The 27,867-nt window shown below is 34.1% G+C and overlaps 1 protein-coding gene across 1 annotated transcript in view; it reads left to right on the top strand.

Annotated features, from left to right (window-relative positions):
* The window catches only part of LRRIQ3 (leucine rich repeats and IQ motif containing 3), a 110,666-nt gene that overhangs the window by 57,202 nt on the left and 25,597 nt on the right, over window positions 1-27,867 (top strand). Inside the window, exon 6 of the mRNA XM_028513987.2 lies at window positions 20,555-20,675. Within this exon, the coding sequence (XP_028369788.1) occupies window positions 20,555-20,675 (121 nt within the window). The remainder of the gene's footprint in view (window positions 1-20,554; window positions 20,676-27,867) is intronic.

Here is a 27,867-nt window from a genome sequence, read left to right as displayed (position 1 = left end):
AAATGATAAAGTTCATGTGAGGTGTCTTTTGGCCTTCTATGCAGATTATAAACTCACTGATTTTAGATATGTCACTTGCTTTTATATGCTTTATACAGAGAAGACCTTCACTGAATGTTGCATACTGTTAACCAATTTGAATATGCTAGTAACCAATTTGGAGATACACACACACACACACACACACACACACATATACACACACGCAAACACATTTAGAAATACTCATATAGATATGTGTGTATATATACATATGCACATATATATCCATATATATTATATGCACATATATAATATATATGGACATATCCATATATTATATGTGGATAGAGGTTATGTTGTGGTGACTATTATGTGCATCAATAGGAGTAAAATCCTCATATTACAAAGGTTATTCCACTTGATATCTATGCAGTTACATAGAATATATCATTGTATGAGGTCTGTCCAGAAAGAAGTCAGCCATATACTATGCAAAATAGAGACATTTATTGAAGACGCTGCAAGATACAAGAAACATTGCACATAGGACAATGATGTCTTAGTTCCCTTCAAAGTAGGCATCTTAGGACCTTACACAGTTCTCCCAATAGCCATTAGCTACTCTGTCATATTTTCCTGAATTTCACTGATGGTCTGAAATCTTTCATTTCAAAGGTGATTTTAGTTTTGGGAAAAGTCAGAAATCACAGGCCACCAAATCTGGGCAATAGGGGGGCTGAGCCACCTGGGTGATATGCTGTTTCACCAAAAATCTCTGCACAAGACATGATGCATGAGTGGGTGTGTTGTTGTAATGAAGCTGCCAGTTGCCAGTTGCCCATAGCTGCGGCCTTCTGAATCATCTAAGATGAATAGTTTTCATGGAGAAATATTCAAGCTTAATGCAAAATTGGTTGCATATTTGTTGCTCTACTCATTCAGTCATTTTGAATGTGACGGCCACACAGTACACATACTCACTCAATAGTGTCTACCACCCCAACTGACTAGTACAGTGAAGTTATCTATTGTTCATACATGCGCGTTCCAGTCTACTCTCCTTGGCTGCTAGTTTACATCAATGTCACACAAACCATTCTTGTTATATTAACAGTGGCTGGACTTTTTCAGGACAGACCTTGTATACTGGGGTTTAGATGTATTTTTAGTGTTATGAATCTTTTGGTAAAATATATTTATTACAAGTTTTCTAAAGGTCTTTGATGTTATTGATAATTCTGCTAAGTACATTATTCATGTTATTTTTATCAAGAACTGTTTATCCATATTACATAAATATATACATTGTCCTATAATTTTTCATTGTTTATAACTCTGATTCATAGAATTTTACAGAAATTACCCTCTGCTCAACTTCTTAAAGTACTGAGATGAATTTAAATTTGAAGTTTCATCTCTGAATACTCTGTGTGAAATGTTGCTCCATCTTCTGTTGGCTTTATTTGCCTTCTCCTCTTCAGCTTACTTAATTGATTTTTTCACTATTTTCACTACTATTTACTTTTTTAAAAATTATTTTTATTACTCATATATCTGGTCTTTGTTACTTGGAGTTTGATTTATTAAAAACTGCAGTGAGACAATTGATGCCCTAGAGTGCTTAAGAGAACCTAGCATCCAAGAAACATTGGAAGAGTTAAGGATTAGGTAAAAGAGAAGGGGTGAGAAAATAGTGGCATTTAATATTAGAGTTTTTTTTTAAAGATACCCCTAGCAAAATAATGAAAAGTGTTGGTCAAGAATGGAATTCAAATTTCAGTATTTAGTAAAATTAATCATTTGTTTAATCTGCTTTTGTTTTGAGATAAAATATATTTTGTCCAAAGGGCTTAAAACTTTCCATATTCCTGGAAGGATCCTGAGGAGTGAGTTCAAGTTACATTCAGTCAGGAAATGTGCTGGAAAACCAGAGTTTATGGTACAAGAATAAGCTTTAAGTGAGATATAGGACCAAAAGTCAGGAGCCAAGAAGAACAAATCTGTTAAAAACTCAGAATAGAAGAAATTAAGGATTTGAAACAATTGCTAGGAACACTATTTATGCATGCTTTACAATTATTAGTTAGAGAATGCCTGCTCTTGCAGAGTACACCAACATAAATATAGAATTATGGTGGTAACCAGATCAAATTTTAGGGAAACATATATTATTATAATGCATTTTAGAGAAATCTAGAGACTAAATCTATATTCTTATTATTGATTTTGCTGGAACTCCCAATAATTGAAATATTCTTCATCATACTCAACCCTTTTCCTCAAAGGGTAACAAGGAAAATATGTAGAAGGAGTAATAACAAATAAGGAAGTTATTAACTGGCAGTTTGATCTAAATTTCCATTGCAAAACTTTAGTAATCTGGGCTAGACAATGATATATTCTTTCTTATGTAACTTTTGTTGGCTTTAATCATCTCTTTTACTTACATATTCTATTGCAAATGTGAATTTTACTAGGCATATAGTATGAGAGAAAGTCATACCCATTGGAGCCAAAAGGAAAGAGATTCAGAGGGGAAAATCAATTTGCCATATATTTATCTCAGGAACAGCTTAATTATTCCCTTTCCTCCTGCCCCCCCCCCCCATGTATTTGATGCTTTCTTAAGGTGGTTTAGTCATATTTTGTTAGGAAGGAGAGAAAGAGGTAAGAAAGAGTGATGGTCAGGAGCCATTACACCCTTTGTCTGGACATTTCTGGAGAGGATGCATGTGTTCTTCCCTGTTATCAACAAAATGAGGAAAAGGGTCAGTAGAGCGATCCAATCCATTTTCTGTGGAAGGGACCTCTTACTTGGCACCACTTTTAGCATATCCACATCTTGTATTCCTTTATGGCATTGCATAGTTTCTGGGAACACCATATATAATCTAATACGGCAGTCATCTGTCCTAAAGTAAGATTTGCTTTAGAAATGCTGATTTGGTTAAATACTAGGATATTTTATTGATTTTTTCCTTCCAAAGATTCATTTTTCTCAATACTAAAAACATGACATTTTTTGTACAACAGAATAAAACAAAAGTGTTCTCACAGTCCTCCTGTGAACTTTTCCCATTAATTAAATACATTTTCCTGAAGATTTATAGATTTATTTTTAAACCTGATGAACTGTTATCTTTCAATATATTATAATTTTAATAAGGTTTCAAAAATATAATCTAACTTTTTAATTATACTACATATGCATGGAAATATATAAAAGCTGATATTAATGGAGATTGTTTAGGTGTCAGAATATTAAGTAATTATTCTGCTAGTTTTTATTTGTTTCTAATCGGAAATCATGTTTTATTTACATAGTAAAACAGAAAATAATTTTCATTTTGCATAAAAAGATTATACCTCCATTATTTATAATATCAATATAGAAATAGTACCTTCAGAAACTCTGTTTTGTGTCATATTCCACAAAATCAATTATTTTTTATAGTTCATAAGCATTATTTTTCAGAGCACTTTCAGTTTCATAGCAAAATTAGTGGAAAGTACAGAGTGTCCATAGATTCCCTGTCACCACACATGTACAACCTGTCCTGCAGTAGTACATTCGTGGTATTTTATGAACCTAAACACATCGTTATCTCCCAAAGTCCATAGTTTAAATTAGGGTTTACTCTTGGTGTTGTACATTCTATGGGTTCTGACAAATATATAATGATGTGTATCCACCATTAGAGAGTGTCATACAGAATACTTTTAGTGTCCTAAAAATTCTTTGTGCTCTACAACATATTCATCCCTTCCTCCCCCAACCCTGAGCAACCAATCATCTTTTCACTGTCTCCCTAGTTTTCTCTTTTCCAGAATGTCATACTGTTGGACTTGTATAGTATGTAGCCTGGTCAGATTGACCTCTTTCACTTAGTAATATGTATTTAAGTTTCCTCCACACCCTTTTATGGCTCAATCGCTGATTTTTTAGCACTAAATTATATTTCATTGCCTGGATGTGCTAGTTTATTTATTCATCCATCAATCATAGGACATCTTAGTTACTTCCAAGTTTTGGCAATTACAAGCAAGGTTGGTATACATATTCATGTGAGAGAAATTTGTGTGGACACAGGTTTTAATTTTAGGGGGATAAATATAAGGGAACATGTATGCTGGATTATATGGTAAGAGCATGTGTAGTTTTATTTAAAAAATTGCCTAATTGTCTTCTAAATTTGATGTGCCATTTTGCATTCCGACCAGCAATGAAGGACAGTTCCTGTTGCTCCACATCCTCATTGGCATGTGGTGTTGTCCTTGTTCTGGATTTTGGCCATTCTAATATGTGTGTAATAGGATCTCATTAATGTTTTAATTTGCAATTTCCTAATGACATGATGTTGAACATCTTTTCTTAGGTTTATCTTCTGTGACAAAGTTTAATTTTTTATAATTAGAAAAATGAGATGATTTATTACATGCTCTATGTGAGTAGGAGAAGAAAGAGAAAGAGTCACCTAATTGGGGCCACAGCATCACACAGTGCATGAGTCCTTTTACATCACCATCTGTGTGGTGTTGTAAACCACACAGGTCAGTTTCTAGTATAAGGAAGCACTCTCAGGTGCACTGTAATAAACTCTAAGGCCTTAAAAATGGAAATCAAGCAGATTTTGTTCTGAAACTTGTAGGTGGAAAGAAAGAACTAGGCCCCAGAGTTGTGCAGGGCTAAGCCTTCATGGCAAAGCGAGGTTGTTCGAATTTTCTAAATCCAAGTAACTAATCATATTTGACAGTGGTTTTTTGCACTTGCTTTAAATTCAGGTAAATATGGAGGAGAGAGAAAGAATAATCAGCTTTATAATATTGCAAGCCACAAAATATTGGATCTACTTTTGCCCTCTTATTTGTCTAGTTTATCAGTAAGTGATATTAAGAAAATATCAAGAAGGTTGATCTTATATGAGATTCAGATGTGGAATGAGTCACCTCAGTTTATTATGTGAGGTGTTAAAAAGAAACTTATGGATAGGTACTTTAATGTTTTAAATTTTATTGTTTTGTGAACTGAGAATGCTTCCTTATACTAGAAACTGACCTTTATTATCAAAGAGCTTCTGAGATGTTGTTTTAGGTTATACAACTCTAAGAAAGTATCTTCATAATGACATGTTTATATCTTTTCTAAAAATTGCCCTCTGTGGTCTCTCAGTCATTTTGGGGCCTCTTCAACAATACAGTTCATGTCAAATGGGTATTTTTTTGAATTCTTAGAATGTCTTTTGCACTGTAATAAACTCTAAGGCCTTAAAAATGGAAATCAAGCAGATTTTGTTCTGAAACTTGTAGGTGGAAAGAAAGAACTAGGAAAAGCTCACTCACTGGGTAGGGACTGATTACAGAAAGTGTGGAATTCCCAAGAGTATACAAACTTAAATTCTGACTAGTCAATTTTCTATGTCTAATGGGTCTGATGAAAGAAATTGGAGTTTTTCTAAATTTTAACACCATTGGGAAATAGTAGCACTTAGTGTCAGGTAGACATATGGGTTATTTATCAGAAGAGTTTTGAGAGCAGATACTGGGGCTACCAAAGGCTAAGAATAACTTAACTGATGTTTAATTCAGCCTTTTGGGGGTCCAAAGAAGCAACAATGATGGCTTGGAACTGAAGCTGTTGCTTAATGACCTCAGCAACAACATAAAGGGCTAAACTTAACCATTTAATAAAGTTTTCCTAGTATTTATTATGTGATTTCTAGGTTTCAGGCCATCTGCTCCTCACTGGCAGTAAAAATAAAATAAATACTGTTCCCTTTAATCAAAGATTTTACTGAGACTAAATGGAGAAGACTTGGAGGTAGATGAATAAGCCTAGAGCAGATGCATTCAGGATAACACAGATGCCATTTGAAGCTGCTTAGATCCAAGGAATGCAGTTAGCTGACACCTCAACTTATTAGGTTTTTTAAAAATTATTTTATTACTGTTCAGTTACAGTTGTCTACATTTACCCTCCACCATTCCCTGCCTACCCCAGCCAAACCCACCTCCCTCCCTTGCTTCCTCCCCACCTCTTGGTTTTGTCCATGTGTCCTTATAGTTGTTCCTGAAGACCCTTCCCCCCATTATCCCCTCCCACCTCTCCTCTGGTTACTGTCAGTTTGTTCTTACTTTCAGTGTCTCTGGTTGTATTTTGCTTGCTTTTTTCTTTTGGTTTATTAGGTTCCTGTTAAAGGTGAGATCATATGGTATTGTCTCTCATGGCCTGGCTTATTTCGCTTAGCATATTGCTCTCCAGTTCCAGTTCCATCCAAGCTGTTGCAAGAGGTAGGAGCTCCTTCTTTCTTTCTGCTGCATAGAATTCCATCGTGTAAATGTACCATAGTTTTTTGATCCATTCATTTACTGATGGGCATTTAGGTTGCTTCCAGTATTTGGCTATTGTAAATTGTGCTGCTATGAACATTGGAGTTCATAGGTTCTTTTGGATTGGTGTTTCAGGGTTCTTAGGGTACAATCCCAGCTGTAGAATTGCTGGGTCAAAGGGCAGTTCCATTTTTAGTTTTCTGAGGAAATTTCATACTTTTTTCCACACTGGCTGCACCAGTTTGCATTTCCACCAACAGTGCACTAGGGTTCCCTTTTCTCCAAATCCTCTCCAACACTTGTTTGTTGATTTGTTTATGATGGCCATTCTCACTGGTGTGAAGTGGTATCTCACTGTAGTTGTAGTTTGCATCGCTCTGATGGCTAGTGATGCTGAGCATCTTTTCATATGCCTCTGGGCCCTCTGTATATCCTCCTCAGAGAAATGTTTGTTCAAATCTTTTGCCCATTTTGTAATTGGGTTGTTTGTCTTCCTGGAGTGGAGTCATGTTTACCTCCACTTTCAAGTTTAGGTCACGCTATTCTCCAGGCACCCTCCAAGCAATTGCTGAGTAAGGCAGTGTTACAAGGATGTGGCCATTTCTGCTCAGTGTGGGACTTTCAGATAGACAGAATTTGCTCTGAAGCTCCTGATTGGTTGGGAGAAACTTTGGCTCTCCCTGCTTATTCTTCTTTCATTTTCCTTTAATGGGTATTACCTCTCAATAAACCTTTTGTGCACTTACCTTTGTGTTGGTATTTCCATTCTGGAAAATCAGTCTGTGACACCATTTGTTATGCCTAGCTCCGTAGTGAATAAGCAAGATCTGAAACCAAGCAATTGCAGAATTAGTTTTGAAAAGTAGCAGGTGAATACTAATTTAATGCATAATCTGAGATATAAAACTGTGGGGGTTGCCAAGGTGAACTCAGAGGTCACCAGAAAAAGGAGAAAATTAAGCAGAGTATTTAAATAATAGCATAATGTCCAAGAAGGCAAAGGGATAGGAACTATGAAGTGCTTATAGTAATAGTAAATACTTTGGTCATTGAGATGAATGAAGGAAAATTAAGTGAGTTAAACTGAGACATGGACATGAATCATTCACTCACCAGCGTATCCACACTGTACAAGCTGCCTACCCATTAGTCACTCGGGAGCCATCTCAATTAGCAGATCTGTTATCAGAGAGGGACCACATCCACATAACTTCTGCTATAGTGTGTTGTTGTAATTTGTCTACATTCTATTTGTTATTGTTAATCTCTTACTGTGCCTAATTTATAAATTAAACATTATAACAGATATACCATGGGTGATTCATTTTAGGGCCTCACAAGTATACCAAAATCCAAGAATGCTCAAGGCCTTTTATAAAATGGCTTATATATTGTATATAACCTATACATATGCTCCTTATCATCTTTAAATCATCTCTAGATTACTTATAATACTTAATACAATGTGGATATATTAATAGTTGTTACACTGCATCATTTATGGAATCATGACAATAGAAAGTGTATACATGTTCAGTAGAGATCTAAGCATTATAGGCCTAATTACTTACTACACATCAGCAAAAACATAACACTTTTTTTTTCAGAATATTTTTGATCAGTAATTTGGAATCCATGTATGCAGGGCGATGATGAGTAACTATACATGGATTTTCAAATGTGCAGGTGGGGGTTTAGGGGAGAGGGTAGGATCCCCAACCCTTGTATAGTTCAAGGGTCCACTCTAATTGAAAATGAAAATATGACTTAACCAAAATTTGTGGGGTGCAGTGAAAGCAGTGCTTAGAGGGACCTTTACAGCACTGAATGTGTATTTTAGAAAAGAAGAAAGATCTAAAAATAATCATCTAAGTCTCCACTTTTGAAAACTAGAAAAGAGCAAGTTAAATCCAAAGCAGAAGGAAAGAAATAGTAAAAATTAGATCAGAAATCAATGACATTGAATATGTCACTATGCAGCCAAATTTAATTCCAGTTAGAATACTAGTGTTCCAGTCACTTGAACAAGATGTAATAATTAATGGTCCAGCAAACTTTAAGTTAAAATATAAAACATGCTCTCTACATATGCTGTATATAATGTGTCATGGAAGTAGAATAAGCATAATAAAAACTTCCCATTTGGAAAAAGGGAGTGATGAATATGAGTATGTGGTCTTTTGAGCCTGGCTTTTTTCACTTAGCATAATGGTTTTGTTTTTAAGATTTTATTTATTTATTTTTAGACAGAAGGGAAGCAAGGGAGAGAGGGAGAGAAACATCAATATGTGGTTGCCTCTTGTGTGCCCCCTACTGGGGGCCTGGACTGCAACCCAGGCATGGGCCTTGACTGGGAAACAAACCAGCAACCCTTTGGTTTGCAGGCCAGTGCTCAATCCACTAGGTCACATGAGCCAGGGGGAGCATAATGTTTTCAAGATTCATCCATGCTGTAACATGTTTTAGTACTTAATTTTTATGGCTGAATAATATTTCACTTTATTATATATATCATATATGTATATCACATTTTAAAATCCATTCATTAGTTGATTTTTTTCCAATTTATGGCTATTGTGAATTAAGCCGCTATGAACATTCATGTACAAATATTTGTGTGGACATATTTTTTCAGTTTTTATGGTGTGTATACCTACTTATAGAGTTACTTGATGATATAGTAACTTTATGTTCATGTTTTTGAGGAACTACCAAAATGCCATAGCAGTTGCAGCATTTAGCATTTGTGTCATCAATGTATAAAAGTTCCACTTTCTTTAAATCCTCACCAACACTTGTTATTGCTTGTTTTGAATCATAGCCATCCTAGTGGATTTGAAGTAGTACTTCATTGTAGTTTTTATTTGCATTTCCATAGTGACTCATGGTGCTGAGAATCTTTTCATGTATTCACTGGCATTTGAGTATCTTTTTTGGAGAAATGTTTATTCAAATCCTTTTGGTTATTTTATAATAGGTTGTCTTTTTTTTTAAGATTTTATTTATTTATTTATTTTTAGAGAGGGAAGGGAGGGAGATGAGAGAGAGAGAGAGAGAGAGAGAGAGAGAGAGAGAGAGAAAGAGAGAGAGAGAGAGAAATATCAATGTGCGGTTGCTGGGGGTTATGGCCTGCAACCTGGGCATGTACCCTGGCTGGGAATCGAACCTGGGACACTATAGGTTGTCTTTTTATTGATGAGTTGTAAGGATGCCTTATATATTTTTGATACAAAACTCTTATCACATTTATGATTTGAATGTATTTTCCCATTATGCAGATTGTTCTTTTACTTTCTTAATGGTATTCTCAAAGCATAACATTTTAAAATTTTGATGAAAACCAATTAATCTTTTTTTGTTTGTCACATACTTTTCATGTTACAACTAAGAAATCATTGTATAAGCCAAGGTCTGAAAGATTTTTTTCCTAAGAGTTTTATAATTTTAGGTCCTAAACTTAGGTCTATTATTTATTTGGAGCTAATTTTTATATACTATGAGATAGGTGTAAAACATAATTCTTTTATATGTGGGTAACCAGCTGCTCAGCACCATTAAAAAAGCAAACTTTTATTTAATTATCTTAGTGCCTTTATCAGAATTCATTTTTTCATCTATAAAAGTTTATTCAGGGTTCTAAATTCTTTTCCATTGTTCTATATGTCTACGCTCACAATAATTTTGGCATTGCACATTTTCTGTTAAATAATATATCACTGAAGAAAAAATGCAATATCTTAAATCTTCATAGTATAATTTTATTATTATAAAGTGCTTAAGATTTAAATCTATTATCATGTATTTATATTTTATGTCATTATATTCAATTTTAAAAAACTAAATGTGCAAACTCCTTCCATATGTGCAAAAAATATAATATTTATCTCCAAGTTTTTGAAAATTTTGAAATTTTAAGGTTGATTATAGGGTAGTAAATTTCTGGTGTAGAGAAAAAGTTTCTGAGCATTGACAAATGGAGAGAATTTTCAAAGCTCTTAGAGACACTTGTTGATTTTTCTATCCATGAAACAATGATATAGACCACATGTCATAGTGCAAAATTTCATGGTCTTTATCACCACATCAGCTTTACCTTTAAACTTTAAGGCAGTAGATATATACTGATGTATGTTTATACATATAAATGGGTATCAATATAGATCTTTTTATATGAGTGATGAAACTTTGTTTTAAATTGCAAGTTCAATGCTCTGACTTCAGTGCTTTTTTACATTTTACTTCAGAATACTATGGGAAAATCAAGAAGAGAAAATTTTCTGTTCTGTAGGAATTTCTTGTTAAGATGAAGCATTAGAATAATGACCAATGTATCTACATAATTAAGCATACATATGTGGTATAACGTACAAGAAAGTGATTGTCAAAAAAGAAAAGATCAAGGGTAGAATTTACAAAAACTTCTCAGCCAATGTTTTGGAGGTGAGAATTAGCTTGGCACATGTGTGAATGGAAAGCAAATTATCCTAACTGTACCAAGATATTTGCTAGAGGAACTGTGGAAACTGAAGTTAGATAGTGCTGTTAATAGACATATTAATTTTCACCTGGGGGATTCAAATGATTATTTGGTAAGAAAACATCTATACATTTTAATAAAGTGCAAATATGCATATCAAATTATTTAGAATTAATAAGTTATGCTTGTTATTCAAACTTTTATATACAGTAGTGAATGACCTAATGTTAGGATGATTATTTGTTTTGTTTATAATATCAAGTAGAGAGTAAAGAGTGGAAACATACCCATTAGCCAGAAGTTTTCTAGATAGTGAAATATTATGGACAAATAAGAGGATGTAGGAAGGGTTCCAGAGTCTAGATGAAAAAGCATAATAGAGGCTGTAGATTTTGGTAATTTATGAGCCTCTTAAAATTTTGTTTCAGTTCACCTTTTCAATGTCTTTTCTCATATTCTATTATAAAGAGTACACTTCAGCCGGTTTAGTGTCTTCACTGTTTTCATTTCCTTGTTCATTCTTACCTGCTTCCCTCTTGTTTTCCTTATGTAAATAAAGAACATGGGGAGACCTCCCCCCAAAAAAGAATTTATTTATTTAAAAAAGTGTTAATTCTTACATGTTAAACTTTAGTCACCTTCAAAGTACTCTCTGCTTGATGCAATACACCTATCGGGACATTCTTTCCACTGCTCAAAAGAGTATTTGAACCCATTGATTTTGATGCCTTTTAGTGCCTCCACCATTTTTTTTTTACCTCTTCCACACAGGGAAACAAAAAAGAGTTGTTAGAGCAAGATCTGGTGAATAGGGAGGGTGGGGCTTAGGGATCATGCTGTTTTCGGTCAAAAATTGCTGAACACTCAGTGTAGTGTGGGCAGGTGTGCTTGTAAGTCACCCATCATGAAATGGGCAAATGCATTGAAAGAATCTTCAAAAAAAAGTTCACTGAAGCCAAAAACAGCCTCTCACAATACCACCAGCTGGTACACAGATACAGATGGGTTCCTAGAAAATTCATATAGCAGGGGAAGCATGCACTACGGGGTGTTTTTGGGTCCCCCCTTTTAATACCTATCTTTTTACGCCTGCCTAATTCATGTTTCCAGTTGCATTCAACTTTCTGATAACACAGTTTTTAAAATATCAGTCATAGTAGAAATTTAACATAATTTTAATCTTATAATTTGTAGGAAATAGTATATTAATTGAAGCAAAATGTATTAGGGTAAGAGATAATTTGGATTGGAGCATTACAGGAGGTAAAAGGTTACACTGACAGGAACTAGCAAAGGATGGTCAGTCTGGCCTGTAGCTTTGTATTCAAGAAGTACTGTAAGCTCTGCCCACGTGCCTAGCACCACCAACTGACCATGTGTACAATTTGTGCAATCATTTGTACACATGGGTGGAAAGTTCATCAGCATTGAAACTGGGCCAGGCTGAGATAGAAGATTAGTGTTGATGTTGTCTGCCATCAGGCGCCAAAGCCTAGGATCTGTGCTGCAGGATTGTTTTAAGAACAAAACTGATGCTAAAGACTAGGTTGCTAGAATGGAGGCTTGGGAAATAACCCAAAGAAGATGTTAAGTTAGAACTGGAAACATTGCAAAAGAATAATAGAATGATGGAAAGTGAAGAATGAGATAAAAATCTAATTACCAGGGCTATGTGTTAGGTTATGAGCAAAGGCAAATTAATAGGGAATTCTAAGTTTTGATCTGGAGAGGCTTATTGAGTCCTGCTTTAGGTCCTAGAATTGGAAGGAGAATAGAGTTTGTATGTTGGGTATTTAGTAGCTCCAGAGGAAGGAAAAGATGATTACAGGAATAGAGCATTGTATCTCACAGCTTTTCCTGCAGAAGAAAAACATTGCTGCATGTTGTGAGAGTCTCCAGTGTTAGAATTAAGCTCAGTAAAAATAACTATATTTGATCTTGGCTGCTATGAACCAGTGAGCCTATTATTTGAGGGCATCATATCTACCTTTTCATAAACAGGGCTAATATAGTACAAAGGTACTACTACGTGTCCTCCCTCCAATTTATCTCCATTCCAGCGTATTACCTTTCTTCCTACCATTATAACATCAAACAATCTATCTCATAGTAGGCACTGAAATGCCTTTGTTCATTTACCTCAAATTAAGTTTTGAATGCCAGGGCCAAAACCTCCTTTTTGGAATCTGATCTGTTGCGTTCTTTTGTTTACGAATTAAATTAGTTCCAGAATTATACCTCATTACCTGTTTGCCTCTTTGCTTTAATTTGAAGCATGAAATAAAAGCACAAAGTCCATGATGAAACTAAGAACAAACACTTGTTCTTTTTAATATTAGGGGAAATGATTTATCCAATTAATTGGAATATTACTACTAACTGTTTTCTGGTATCTGTTTTTATTAACATTTATTTATGTCCCACTTCCTTTGAAGGTGGCTGTGTTATGTGAATGCTTTTAACTGCAGGAATACAAGCTGCTTTCTGGCGGGTTGTATTTTATTTGCTTTAGCACCCATTACCAGCCCAGTGAAAAGGCACATAGGAGGTACTCAACAAATATTTATTGATATGAAATACTATTTATTTCTTATAAAATAAGTATTCCACTTAGATTGTTTTGCATTATAATTTATAGCTCATGGATTTATTTTCTGAAAATATTAACCCACTGTGATACTATGAAAAGAGTAGCTAACAGAATCCTGCCAATTGTTGATATTTTTATATGTGAGGTGAGAGGAACTAGGGTATTCATGGAAAGAACACAGATTAAAAATAAGATGCAAATCAAAAATAAAATATTGAGTGCAAAAGGATCTTACAGAGTTACGAACTATGGAGTAGAATGATTTTCTTGCCAGAATTGTTACACTGGAACTCAGAACACAGAAAATAGAGGAAGTAAAGGGGTTACCACATACTGTGGTTTTTATAATAAAATTCATTACTCCAGAAATGCCATAGTCTGATGATATATAAATAAATGACATAGGTCAATTAATGAATGGTAGATACTTACTGGGTTGTTAAGAAAATAAAAATGTTTTGCTGAATAGCTTTACCTTTTCATTTAATGTTTCTTTTTGCTACCATTAGGGTTAGGATACTTGTTTGGGGGCAATTGTTCTGATACACCATGCCAAGTCATTTCCCCCCCACATCTTAGAAATGCTGATATAATCTTGAAAATACTATTTTAGAGACAGTATTAGAGTTTTATACAAGATCCACACTTTTTTAAATAGGTGCCAAGTCTTTATGCATGAAATAGTGTATATTCTCAATTTCTAAATATTTATAGTAAATCCATATACTTATTTCAAAAGAAAGATGTTAGTGGAAATAGAGGTAGAAGAAAATATGTAAAACGCATACCTTTCCTTTTTAGTTTTAACTTTTGAGTTCACTGAAATGTGAAAAACCTATTATTCATGTTTTTTAGATTTCTTGCTATCATGTAGAGAGCAATGACTATTAGAATTCATGAGCACCTAAATGAAAATCTGGAACTCTATCCTCAAGGCAAAATGTAATGTTTGCTTACTATCATTAACTAATGGTACACCTCAAGAGTTTAATTGTATTTTTTTTCATCTTTAAACTTTATCACTGTATTTTTCTTCTGGGTAAAAAAAATTATGGGTCCATTTTCACTGAAGTAAGTGGGCTGGATTTGTGTATTTACCTGTCATTAGTGTCAAAGGAATTGTGCACATCATTCCCTGGAACACAGGATGAAAACCTGTCTCTGATTGGACACTAGGGATATCAGCTGCACACACAAGATAAGTGTAAAGTTGAAAAGAGAAATACACTTAGCAGTGCATCCATGCCAAATATTTTAACAATTTGAAACTTGTATAAAAATGTTCAGTGAAATTATTTACTTCTTCATACAACAAAGCTAATTCTATCATTTTTATATCCAGTGATACCATCTAAAAATTTACATACCATCTAAAATTTGCTTTTCAAAGACTGCTAATGCAAATCCTTTTAAGCTGTTTGTCTTTTTCTAAAAAAGATAACACAATCAATAAAATGACCATTCTTTACCACTTGGAATGAATTTTTTATTTGTTCAAGGTAAGAGAGAGTGGACATTTTAATGTATTTCAATATTGGCCTAAGCCTTGAATGACAAAGATTTCTATTTATGACTCATCTAGAAATTGATAGGACTGAATTTTCTCAAAACAAATTTAGGTGCTGTATCCTGGAAAATATTAACTATTAAATTATACTACTGTTCTCTGGTCTGTTTAAGTTAGTTTAGAGATATTCCATCTAAGAATGGATTTTCGCTCACAATATTCACCTAGGAAGGCTAGAGAGACTCACAGTAGATTGCAGACATTTCTTTAACATTTAAATCTTTGTTTAATAAAATACAAGGATTCAGACAAGTCCTCCTTTAATAGCTTAAGAGCCTAACATAGGGCTGTTTGTACCTTGGGAACTCTTAATAACTACCATTTTGAATTCCTTTATCCAACTACATGAATATTGGACTTCATGTAAATAAAAAGCATTTGGACCATGGATGAAATATTTCCAATAAGAGCAGTAGGGCTGAGGTTGTTAAGGGTTCTGTGAGGAATAAATACACTGTGAAGGCACACAGATTTAGATTTGTACTGAGGCTGAAGAACTTGTAGGCTGGCTACCAGGGTCAGTGATAGCACTTTACTAAGCCTATATAAATATATATCACCTGAGTATGTGTATATATACTATATCTACGTGTATATAGGTATACATATTATATAATTCATCTATTGTGAGGGAGGGCCCCACAAATTGGAATTATCTTCTGGAGGGCAGGCCCCTTGTAGTACAGGCTTCTCCCGCTAGGTGAGTGTTCCAGGGACCCATTTGTATCAGTGTTCCAGCTGGCACTGTCATGAGAGGCTTTGTTCAACTTCATTGAATGTTTTTTAAAGACTCAACACATTTGTCCACTTCATGATGGGTGGTTTATGAGCACACCTGCCCACACTGTGCTGAGTGTTGAGCAATTTTTTACCAAAAACGGCATGACTTCAATGCATCAGAATTTTTTTTATTATTGGATGAGATTCTTAATATACAGATGTCTCTCTTCACTTCCATACCTATTATAGATGAGTTTTATACTTTAATGTCTTCACTCAATAGCATCAGTGGAGAGCTCTTTTCTTACCATTTTCATTTCCTGACTATATTGTAATATAATATCAAGAGAATAGGTAGATAAAGGGATGTGCATGAGTAGAGACATAATTATTCCTACAAGATGGTTATATTTGTGTGTTTTTTTGTGCAGGGGTGGGGATATTGAGGAATGGTAAAACAGATGAGACTAAAAAATTGAGGTCTACATTGATGTACCTGATGAAGAGCTTAGAAGAAGGGGATGGGAGGTTGTAAAGAGTTGCTGAGTTAAAAACTTTGGAATAACTATAGTGGATGTAAGATTTCCAAATAAAAGAAGGGAATGTTGAGGTGTGACCTGGAATAGAGTCTTCTAAAATTATAAGCTAGGAATTTCTGATAAAATTCTATCTGGTTGTTGGACTTTCTCCAAAAAATGGAGTTTCATTTTATATTATATTGAATCAATTATTACTGAACCAAAGTTCCTAAACTTCCACTTATTCCTCCTAGTACTTCTGTTTGGTACTATTCATCCAACATTTAACAAGTAATTATTGAGTAACTGCTCATGCCAAGGGTCATTCTTAGCACTGCATAATCAAGACAAGCAAAGTCCTTGCCCCTGTGGACTATGTTTTAAAATCATCATAATAAAAACCATGACTGTGGGAATGGGGGTCAGGTGTGGTGGGGTCAGGGAGCAACAAGGGAAAATTGGGACAACTGTGATAGAACAATAATTAAAAATAAAAAACAATACAAAAAACAAGTCGTAACACAGACAAGCAAAGAAAACGAAATTGCATAAATGCTGTGGTATCCTTGTAGAAGATGAGGGAGATGGAAGTTGAAGGTGGTGAGGAGCCTGAATCTCTCTTTGTTACCTCTTTTATATTCTGGATTTAATCAGATAGGGCTCACTTTAAAAACAATTTAGTAGCTAGGCTGCTTTCTTTCCATGTTCCAGGTTATCCATAATCTTCTGAAAGTGTTTTGCCTTGATCTGACAGTGCTTCAGCTATAGTTCTGAATATGGTAAGACTACAATTTCCCATATTCTGGATGAAATGCTTAGTACAGTATATAGTATAAGGGCATCACACAATGAATTGTTAATTAATTTACTCTGAACTAAAACATTTTAATCTGTTACTCAGGTTTTTAATTAAATGATATAAAATTAATTTTCTTCAACTGCAATATTTATTCCTATGGATGAATTTGATGGGAATTCATCCCATCAAATCATTATGGATGATTTATTCCATCTGATGAATTTGACCCATTGCTACAGTCTATTGATAATACCTTAAGTTTCTGTGTGGTGTGTTAACTGATTTTGTTTTTTTACTACCTCATAAAAAAATTTGATAAGCATTTACTTTATATATTTATTCAAATCATTCATATAAATATTGATAAGAATAGATATCATGGCATCGGAGATCTCCTTTCAGGTTGGCATCGTTTGATGAACCTTTACTCTTTTCCACGTGAAGACTCCACATCTCTGAACTCCACCTAATCATACTGCCTTTTTATAAGTAGTGAAACCATTTATTAAATATTGCTGACATGCAGTTTTCTCATATCAACAAGATTTGTACCAGAATTAACTTTGTTAAAATTGAAATTATTAGTTTGTTGTCACTTTATACTGGTCCTTACTGATTATCCCTTTTCTCAGTGCTACAAAACATCCTTAAAATATTTTCTTAAATCATTGAATACCAGTGTTTGTTTTAAGGTAATTTAGTTAATAGAATATACTTTCTGTTATTAAAACAAGGTATTTATTTGATTATTCCAAGGCTTCTGATAACTGTTTTTTCTCTGTTACTTCAAAGTTCAATCAGTGAGTGGGCACAGACTTCCTTCTTCTTCTTGCAGTGCCTATGAAAGAGAAGCACATTTTCTGTACCTTGGCAACTTGTGTAAGCCTGAGTTCATTCTGGGCTTTAGAGTCTCCCTATGAATTTGTTTCACTGTCACATATACACCCTTTGTTATGAATTCTTCTTTTATAAAGCCAGGGAAGGGAAAATGATTTCAAGTGATGATGAAGGATGCCATATGGATACATGAAGAAGGATAAATAGAGCTAAAAAACTCTTTTGCTGAAAGTATTTATTTATTTGATGAGGGGACTTTTAAATCTTATGATTCTGTAAATGACTAACGATATTTATGTTAGAGAGTGGATACTCAGATTTGACAGACAGATGTATACTTTTAACTTTAATTTTTTATTCTATTAAGGGAAGGTAAAGGTATAAATACTAGTAGAAATGGAGTTGTTGAATATATCCTTATATTCCACCTTTATTATTTTCTCATGTGTCAGATATAAGTGTGAGATCTAGAAGAAGAGAAGATCCATTTCTATGGTTGAAATAGAATTTGAGGTGATTTTAATATATGATAAATTATATTGTTAGGAAGGAGAGACAAAAAGATTACTAAAATACAGAAAAAATTCTAGAAGTAAGAAGATACAAGATGATGGCATAAAAAGTTAAGATGATGTAATTTGGGGAGGATTGATGGTCAAATTTGAGGTTTAACAAGCATTTGAAATTGATTGTTACAGATTTGGTTGCAAAGCAATTGTCTACATTTTAATAATGTTTTGTTTAGTTTCTATTAAAGAATTAAACCCACATTAAAGTAGAAGTAACATTACTTAGTCATATTTTGATAATGTGTTGATACTGTATCATATTAAAATTATTCTTGGCAACCATAAGAAAAATTTCTAACTCTAAGAAGAGTATCTGAGCTTGAAAATGCCTATTTATTTTTTTTCTAACAAAAGTATACTTTTTTAATGTAGATACTGAAAAAATATTGTCCCAAGAAATTGTGTTGTATAAGATCAGTAAATGATTTTTTAGTGGAGAACAAAAACTTCAGTTTACTCCAAGACTATAAATTAGTACCTGTCATGAGCATTCAAAAAGTCTGTATAGAGACAAATCATTTTCAGTAAATAGAGACATTACATATAATATTTAAAAGATAAAAAGAAACCTAAGGATATTTGATTAAATATATCTCTATTGTATGGTATAGAGATTTTGGCAGAAGATTTTAAATACAGGGGCCAAGACACATATCCAAATGTCTCTGCTAAATTACAGAATAAAGGATGTTTGTATAAGCGGACAGGTCAAAGTAGGGGAAATGTGACAATGAGTTCCCTATTTCAAAATTCTGTCAGCTATCACATATTAGAGAGTTGATGTGAACTTCCTCGCAATGGATAAAAGTGGTGCTGATCAGAAAAATTAGAAGTAAGCAGTAATAAGTTTGAAGGAAAAGTATTGTCTTCAGTATATGATGTCTGCAACATTTTCCAGGGGCACGAGCATAGCTCATGGTTGTCACAATATTACATAAGTGAGTATATGTACAGCACTTTAACACAATGCAAATGATAAGTATTCTACATGTTTTCCAGAAACAAATATATAAAAACAAACATTTCAGAAAGGAGATCCATCTGAAGACAATTTATTTTGAGTCTTTAGAATTAAGACCAGTGGTTCCTGTCAAGGAAAGCGTGATATTTGGGAAGGTTTTTCAGAATACAAATGTATATCCTCACAAAAGATTCTCATATTTTTTTCTGTGGAGACTATAGTTGCTTGCCTACCAATATCTGTCTTTTTCTTCTTTTGGGGGAAGAGATCCCCAATTTTACTCCAGACAGCCAAGTACCTGGAAAAAAAGGTCATATTTCTTATCCTTTCCTTTGTAGCTATGGGTGGCCAATGAGATATAAATCAAAGTTGTTTGGAAGGACCTCTGGGAGTTTCTTAAGAACACACAGCCTACCTTTTATCATTTTACCCTTTCGACCATGTTGCTGACTGAGATGTGCACATTGCGTTTGGCGTTCTAGTAGCTATCTTGACTCATAGTCAACATTGAGTAGAGCAGTCATGTAGATGCAGTAAGATAGAGATGATAAATGTTTAAAGAACCTGGGTTCCTGATGACCTGATGGATCCTCTGAATCACTCCTGGATGAACTGTGAAGAGAAAAAGAGTAACTCAGCATTAGTTATTAAAACATTTCCAACCACATTACAGACATTGTCCAGTTTACATCTGAGGGTGGCCCCATTCTTTGCAGAGCTCCTTTCAATATTGTATTTGTAATTCCTTCCACACATATCTAATACAGTTGTGTTTTTAAGACTTGTGATTCTAGTCCAATTTCTCTTTTTTTCATACGTTCCTACCTTTTAGTGTTCTATGAAATAATTCTGCCTCTCCTTTCTTACTCTGAGTCTTTTTTTAGGCTTTCTGGGCAACACTAAACATTAGCACTTCTCTGTATATACCTTATTTCTCTTCTCTACTTATTCCTTTAGTCATGGCATCTTTCTGAAAGGTTCCCTTTTTGCATCATCCAAAGTATACCCTCAACTCTTAATAGGAAAAGCAATTTATCAAAATCACACTCACTGGAGTTATTTTTATTTTCCAAACTCTGGTCTGTCTCACAGGTTTTTGTTGTTTTAAAATAAAAATCAGTGGTGATAAATACATGTGAGAATTCTTTGAGAACTCTGATATATATATATATGATTATCATTGGTATCATCGCTTTTGTTTCCACAGAGTATATGTTTTCCTGCTGCTTTAGAATATTCTAGTAAACGGAAAAAAAAGGTTTTCGCTCCTTCATATGAATTAAAAACAAAAGACATTGGCAAAAAACAGAGAGATCTCATTCAAAAAGGTTTGTTATATGAATTTTTAAATTATATTTGAACTGGATTTGATGAAGAGTAAATTCTTTAGAAATTGGGCATGTTAATTTTGAACTATAAATATAAGATTCCATGAAATATTTGCTGATCATTATTTGTTGATAAAATATTCATATCTCACTTAACATTTTATAAATATACAGATACAGGAAGTTATAAATCATCCTAGTACACATTCTTACATGCTTCTTCCTTTATCATCCTAATAGAATTATCACTGTTTGGGGGTTAACTTGATGAGGACCCTGCCTCGTGGGGTCTGCCACATTGTGGGTGAGATATGAGAAATTCACACGGACTACCGAGTCCTGTGGAGGAAAAGGGATGGCATGGCTTTTCTCTCAAGAGGATAAAAAAGCCTGGGCCCTTGCCTTGACAGGCCTTTATTTCTTTTCTGGGCACATTACATGATGGTCCTCATTTACTATAAATGGGTTTGCTTTAGGTGGTTACCTTTTACAGAAAACAAAGGAGATGATGCCACTAATCACATCACAGAAGAAGGATATTTGCAAATGCAAAGGGAAAAGTGGTTGAATCGGTTACACTCATCCTTGGAAGGTTAGCGTGGATTTTAGGAAGTTACTTTAAAGATATGCAGTAAATGTTTGCTGCCTCAATTCAGGGTGGGGGAGTTTTAGCAAAAGCAAGTCTCAAAGCAGCCTAGGTACACTGTAGGCCTGATTCCCCACCGGAGAACCTATTCGTGGGCATGGGTCCTGTCTGGGCCCACACCACACAGAATGGTCTCCTATATTAACTAATATTTAATGATTTAATATTTATGACTATGTAAATACTATTCATAACTGAACCACAGCATATTTTTGCTTCCTAATACTAGTTTTTTTGAAAAACTTGCATGAAAATCACATAGTACTCAACCACTACTCTCCCCAAGTGCATTATATATATTTTTGTTTTCAAGCTATTTTTACTTGAGATTTTCATTTTGCTGAATTCTTCAGGAGTGCTTACTATCTAAACCTGATCTTAGTGGCTATTGTTTCTTCAACTGTGATCTCAAGAATTTGTCTCTATACTTTATTAGGCACCCTTATTTCCAGGATGCTGTATCTTGTTCTTTCTTGTTTTATTATTTTAATGCATTATCTTGCTGATTAGTTTACTGAGAAATTATACACAGGAGGCAAATTTTTTTAAACCTTAAAGCCTAAACAGGTCTTTATTCTACATTTATATTTGGTTGATGATTTGACTGTGTAGAACTTCTTTCAGAAAAATTTTTAATTGCTTTATTGTCTTCTAGCTTCCAGTGTTACCTCTGAGATGTATATTGCTATTTAATTCTTAGTTTGCTGTATATAAACATCTGTTTATAGTTTTTCTCTTCTGCTTGGAAACTTTTAGCATTTTCTCTTTATAACAGCTGTGTTGCAAATTCACAGTGATTTGTCTCATAGATATTTGTGTGTTAGCTAAGGTGGATTTTCTTTCCACTTAATTTATTGTGGCTTTTCAATAAAAAAAAATATTCCTTGGTTCTGGGTATTTATCTTGTATCATTTTAATGGTAAAATATTATATAACACAAAATTTAGCATTTTAACAGTTTTTCACTTTAACATTAAGTACATTCATATTGTTGCATAACCATCTCTTTTTTTTCCCCCCTTGGTCTTTGTAGGCAAGTTTATTGATCTTGCTTATTTTTTTTGAAGGAACAAATTTTGTTTTCATTGATTTCCTTTGTTGTTTTTATAACTCTATCTTGTTGATCTCTCCTCTAATATTTATTTTTCCTTTCCTCTGCTAGCTTTGAGTTGAATTTTATTTTCCTATAATTCCATATGGTATAAAATTAGGTAGTTAGAGATCTTACTTCTTTTATAATGTAATCATTCGTAGCCATACACTTGCCTCTTAGCACTGAATTTTCTATACCCATAGTATTAGGATATTGTATTTTCATTTTTATTTTTCTCAGATATTTTATAATTTTCATTGTGACCTATTATTTGATTCATTGTTTAAGAGTGTGCCATTTAATTCCCACATATTTGTAAATTTTCTAATTTTTCTTATTCATTTCTTTGTGATGGGTAAATATACTTGGTATGATATCAGTATTTTAAAATATATTCAGATTTGTTTTATAAACATACTGCATGTCCTGGATAATGTTACATGTGCACTCGAGAAAAATGAATGTCCTCCTGTTTTATATATGCTTGTTTGGTCCAATTGCCCTATAGTGCTCTTCAAGTCTATGTTTATTTACAGATCTTCTCTCTGGTTGTTTTAACCTATATTAAAAGTGAGGCATTGAAGTCTCCCACTATTATTGTAGAGATGTTTTGTTTCTGCCTTCAGTTCTGTAAAGGTTTATACCATATATTTTGTACCTCTGAAGTTTGGTACATGTGTGTTTATAATTATTATATTTTTTGGTGAATTGACCATTATATTATTTAATGTTCTTATTTGCCTTTCTTACTCAAGGTCTACTGATTTAAGTGTTAATCTCATTTAAAATATATGTTCACAGAAACATCTATAGAGTACTGTATGAAGACCTAACCAAAGTACTACACAAAATTAACTGTCATAGTTTTACCAAATATAGAATTCTCAGTTGACAGTTTCTTTTTTAAATAGGAGCACTTTAAATACATCATCCCACTGCCTTTCAACCTGAAAAGTTTCCAGTGATATATCTGCTAATTGTCATTTTAAAAATCACTTGTGTATGATATGTCACTTTTCTCTTATGGCTTTCAAGCTTCTTTTTAGGTCCTCCACTCAACATGCAGGCATAGGTAGACAGGCTTCACCTCCTTGCATGACCACAAGCATTACAACTAACCTCAAAACAAAAAGCACCCAGAACTGCCAGAAATAGAACTGCATGGAAGTCTTGATAACCACAGATTTAAAGAAGCCATATTCATCCAGACAGTTAGGTGGAGTAGAGTCATGGAGTTGGGGTGTTGAGGATGTGGTATAGCATGGAGAGGTAGTGGCAGATCAGGTGGTCGCACATTCATGTGTGGTGGATAAAAGTTGGGAGGGATACCACGGGAGTGAGCCATCCCAGCCCCAGATCAGACTGCACAGCCCAGGGTTCCAGCACCAGGAAGATAAAACCCCATAACTTCTGGATGTAAAAACCAGTGGGGTTGGGGCTGCAGAAGAAACTACCAGTGTCTCAGGAGAGTCAGTTTAAAGGGCCGACATGGACTTAGAACATACCCACTCACCCACTCCGGGAATCACCACCAGGGCAACAACTAGAAGGGTGTCAGTGGCACATGGGAAGTAGGTGAAGTGTCTAGAAACAGGGCAAGTGCCAGACAAGGCTCTGGTAGCCAGGCATTATCACTGTCCCCTTTCTGAGCCCTTCTCCCACACAGAGCCACAAAGCAGTTAAGTGGGTTGCCCCACTCTGGCTAATACCTAAGGCTCCACTCCATTCAACTTAACAGGTGCACTAAGACAGGCAAAGCAGCTCTAACTAATACAAAGAAGCAAACACAAGAAGGCTACCAAATTGAGGAGACAAAGAAATATGGCCTAAATGAAAGGACAGAACAAAATCCCAGAAAAAGAACCAAATGAAACAGAGATAGCCAACCTCTCAGATGCAGAGTTAAGAACACTGATGATCAGGATGCTCAAAGAACTCATTGAGTACAGAAACAATATAAGGGAAGAAATGAAGGTTATATGAGGTAAAATAAAGAAAAATTCACAGGCAACCAAATGGGAAGGGAAGGAAGGTGGGATTCAAATCAACCATTTGGAACAGAAGGAAGGAGTAAACAGTTATTCAGAACAAAAAGAAGAAATAAGAATTCATAAAAATGGGAAGAGCATCAGAGTTTTGGACATCTCCGAAAGTGCCAACTCTGAATCATAGGGGTTCCAGAGGAGAAGGGAAAAACAAGAAATTGAAAAATTTTTGAAAAATAATGAAAGAAAACTTCCCTAATTTGGTGAACAAATAGATATGCAAATCCAGGAAGCAGTGAGAGTCCCAAACAAGTTGGACCCAAAGAGGACCACACCAAGACACATCATAATTAAAATGCCAAAGTTTAAAGATAGAGAATCTTAAAAGCAAAAAGAGAAAAACATTGTTACCCACAAAGGAGTTCCTGTAAGACTGTCAGCTGATTTCTCAACAGAAACTATGCAGGCAAGAAGAGACTGGCAAGAGGTATTGAAAGTGATGAAAAGCAAGGACCTACAACCTAGGTTACAATATTCAGAAAAGTTGTCGTTTAGAATTAAAGGGAAGATACTGTATTTTTTGGACCATAAGACACACCTAGGTTTTAGAGGAGGAAAACAGGAAAAAAAATTTTCTCCCATCAATAAATGAATGGATCAAAAAACTATGATACATTTACACAATGGAATTCTATGCAGCAGAAAGAAAGAAGGAGCTCCAACCCTTTGTGACAGCATGGATGGAGCTAGAAAGCATTATGCTAGGCAAAATAAGCCAGGCAGTGAAAGACAAATACCATATGATCTCACTTTTAACAGAAACCTAATCAACAAAACAAACAAATAAGCAAAATATAACCAAAGACACTGAAATAGAGGACAGGCTGACAGTGACCAGAGGGGTGAGGGGAGGGAATTTCAGGGGAAAAGGGCAAGGGTTTGCAGGAACAAGTATAAAGGACACATGGACAAAAACAAGGGGGAGTGGAAATGGGAGGGAGGTAGGGAGAGTTGTGGGGGGAGGGCTGAGATGGGAGTAAAAGGCAGAGAAATAAAGAAAGAAGAAGAAGAAAAAATAAAAAAATAAATATAGGTATTATATCTTTCTATTTAAGATTATTTTAATCCATTTTACTAAATTGTACATGTCAGCATATACTCAAAGTCTTATAGCATGAGAAATACCTTTTCTTCTTAGCAGTGTTTCTCCTTTCTTTAATATGAAGTTTTTCCTTTCAGAATGACTGGCATTATTTTTTTCTCTGACGATACTCAAATATGAGCTCGACAAACTTAGTTTGGAAGATCAGGAAGTTTGGCAGGTTCCTCCTTCTACCATTATTTTAATAATAAGTAATAGCATTGTGTTTGAGCAGCAGACCCTCTCTGGACTACTAACTTACTTCCCCTCAATGTAAAGATCAGCAATGCCTGGAGTACTGAGTGGGAACAAGGTTACAGCAGTCTCTTAAGAAGTGGCCTCTTTTAGCTTTCATGGTAATCATAAGGGGAATCCCTTTTTTAGTCCTGGCTTCTACTTATATCTTGGTGCTTGCTAAAACAGCTATGATAAAGGCTAAGTTCACTTGATCAAAGTTTTCATTGTTATTCAAATATTCTATTTCATTGCTGACTTTTGTGTAGTTAACCAAGAAATGAGATATATCGAAATATTGTGCCATAATTGTGGAATTATAATTTTATCAAATTTTGTTTATTACATCTTGAGAGGTTTTATTAAGGACCTGTGCTATTGTAATTTTACATATTTTCATCAACTTGAGTCTTTCATCATTATGTATTTATTCTCTTTCTTCATAATAATATTCTTCCTCATACTCTCTTTTGCCTGATGTTAGTATAGCTGCACCAGTTATATTTTAGTTAAAGTTTTCCTAATATATTTTTCCATTCTTTTACTTTGGACTATGTGTTTTATATGTGTATCATGAAATAGCAAACAGCTGGGTCAACTTATTTAGCCTATTCGTATGTATTATACTCATTGAAAGAGTAAGGCCTGTTTCTATGTTCTACATTTTTTCTAGTTCTACTTTTTCTGTTTCTGTTTTTTTCTTTCTTGTTTTTTCATAATTGATATCTATATTTCCCCCTTCATTTTGACTTTTTATTTTGAAATAATGTCAAATTATGAAAAGGTACAAAAATTACACATTATTTATGAATGTTCTTCACCTATTCCCCAAGTGCTATTTTCTTATATATAATCATATAACCTTATAGTAAAATTATAAAACCCAGGAAGTTAACATTGATATAATATCATTAACTTATCTGTGAACCATATTCATCTATGGCCAATTGTCTGACTAATATTGTCTTTCTTGTCTAGGACTCAATCTTACTATCTATATTTAAATTTTGTTATTATGTATATACTCTTCTGTTTATTTCTTTTAGCTTTTTAAAAAATAAACAGCAAATCTTACCAAGGTATTTAATCAACGTTACCTTCAATGTCATTTGTACCATCTCCTAGATTGACTTCTTATTTTTCTCTTCTTCTGGGACACCAGTTTTACCTGACTACTTTTACTTTTGTCCCCCATTTCTTTCAATATTTTTTGTATCTCTTCATCCTTCCCCGACTTCTTTTGGGAGAATTTGTCAATATAATCTTTAAACTAATGGATTGTATTTCAGCAGCATCCATTTTATTATTTATATCATCGGCTTACAGAAGATTTTCATTTATGTACTTTTATTACTGCTTTTTCTTTTGTTTTACCTCTCCTTTTTTTTTAGTACATTTAAATTATTTAAAATTCTTATTCTAATTTTGTTTCAGTAGGCTCTATTGTCCAGATTGTTATCTTTCTCTCAAAGCAGTTTTATCTTAGCCTGTGAGACTATATTCCCTGGGGTATTGGACTCTTAGTTTGAGCATGTGAATTGGGAAATTCCCAGTTCCAGAACCTAGTCTGGCCAATTCAGGTAAGTTCAAGGAGAGGAGAAAGGATGAGCTTTCTGGAAGATATCACCATGCTCCACAAATAACACATTTCCATATGATATTATCTCACCAAGTTTTCACATCAGTTACTCTTCAAAATTTTATAAAGGGAGACTCTACCTACCCAGATTGTAGTCCACCACTCATAGGCCATATTTTTATCTAATTTTTTCTTGCCCAAATTATTCAAAAAGACTACCGACTGATCTTGCTATCAATATATTATTTCAAAAACATGTATATGGTTATGTGATTTTCTTATTTTAAGCTTTAAAAATTGATTATTTCCTATAGAATAAACATTTTGGTGTGGCTTTCAAGTTCTTACATAATCTGGTTTGGGGTTATTTTTCTTGTTAACTCTGTAGCTTTGCATGAAGGTTGTATTTAAGGTAGGGGAACAAGGAATTGCTACCTATCTGTGAGGAACTCAATATTTCTCCTTCTTTACAAATGCCATGTTCTAGTTATATAGTACTATTCGTAATTCCAAG

The sequence above is a fragment of the Phyllostomus discolor genome, chromosome 5, assembly GCF_004126475.2.
Source record: "Phyllostomus discolor isolate MPI-MPIP mPhyDis1 chromosome 5, mPhyDis1.pri.v3, whole genome shotgun sequence".
Taxonomy (NCBI): Eukaryota; Metazoa; Chordata; class Mammalia; order Chiroptera; family Phyllostomidae; genus Phyllostomus; species Phyllostomus discolor.
This window is presented reverse-complemented; position numbering and strand designations above follow the sequence as displayed.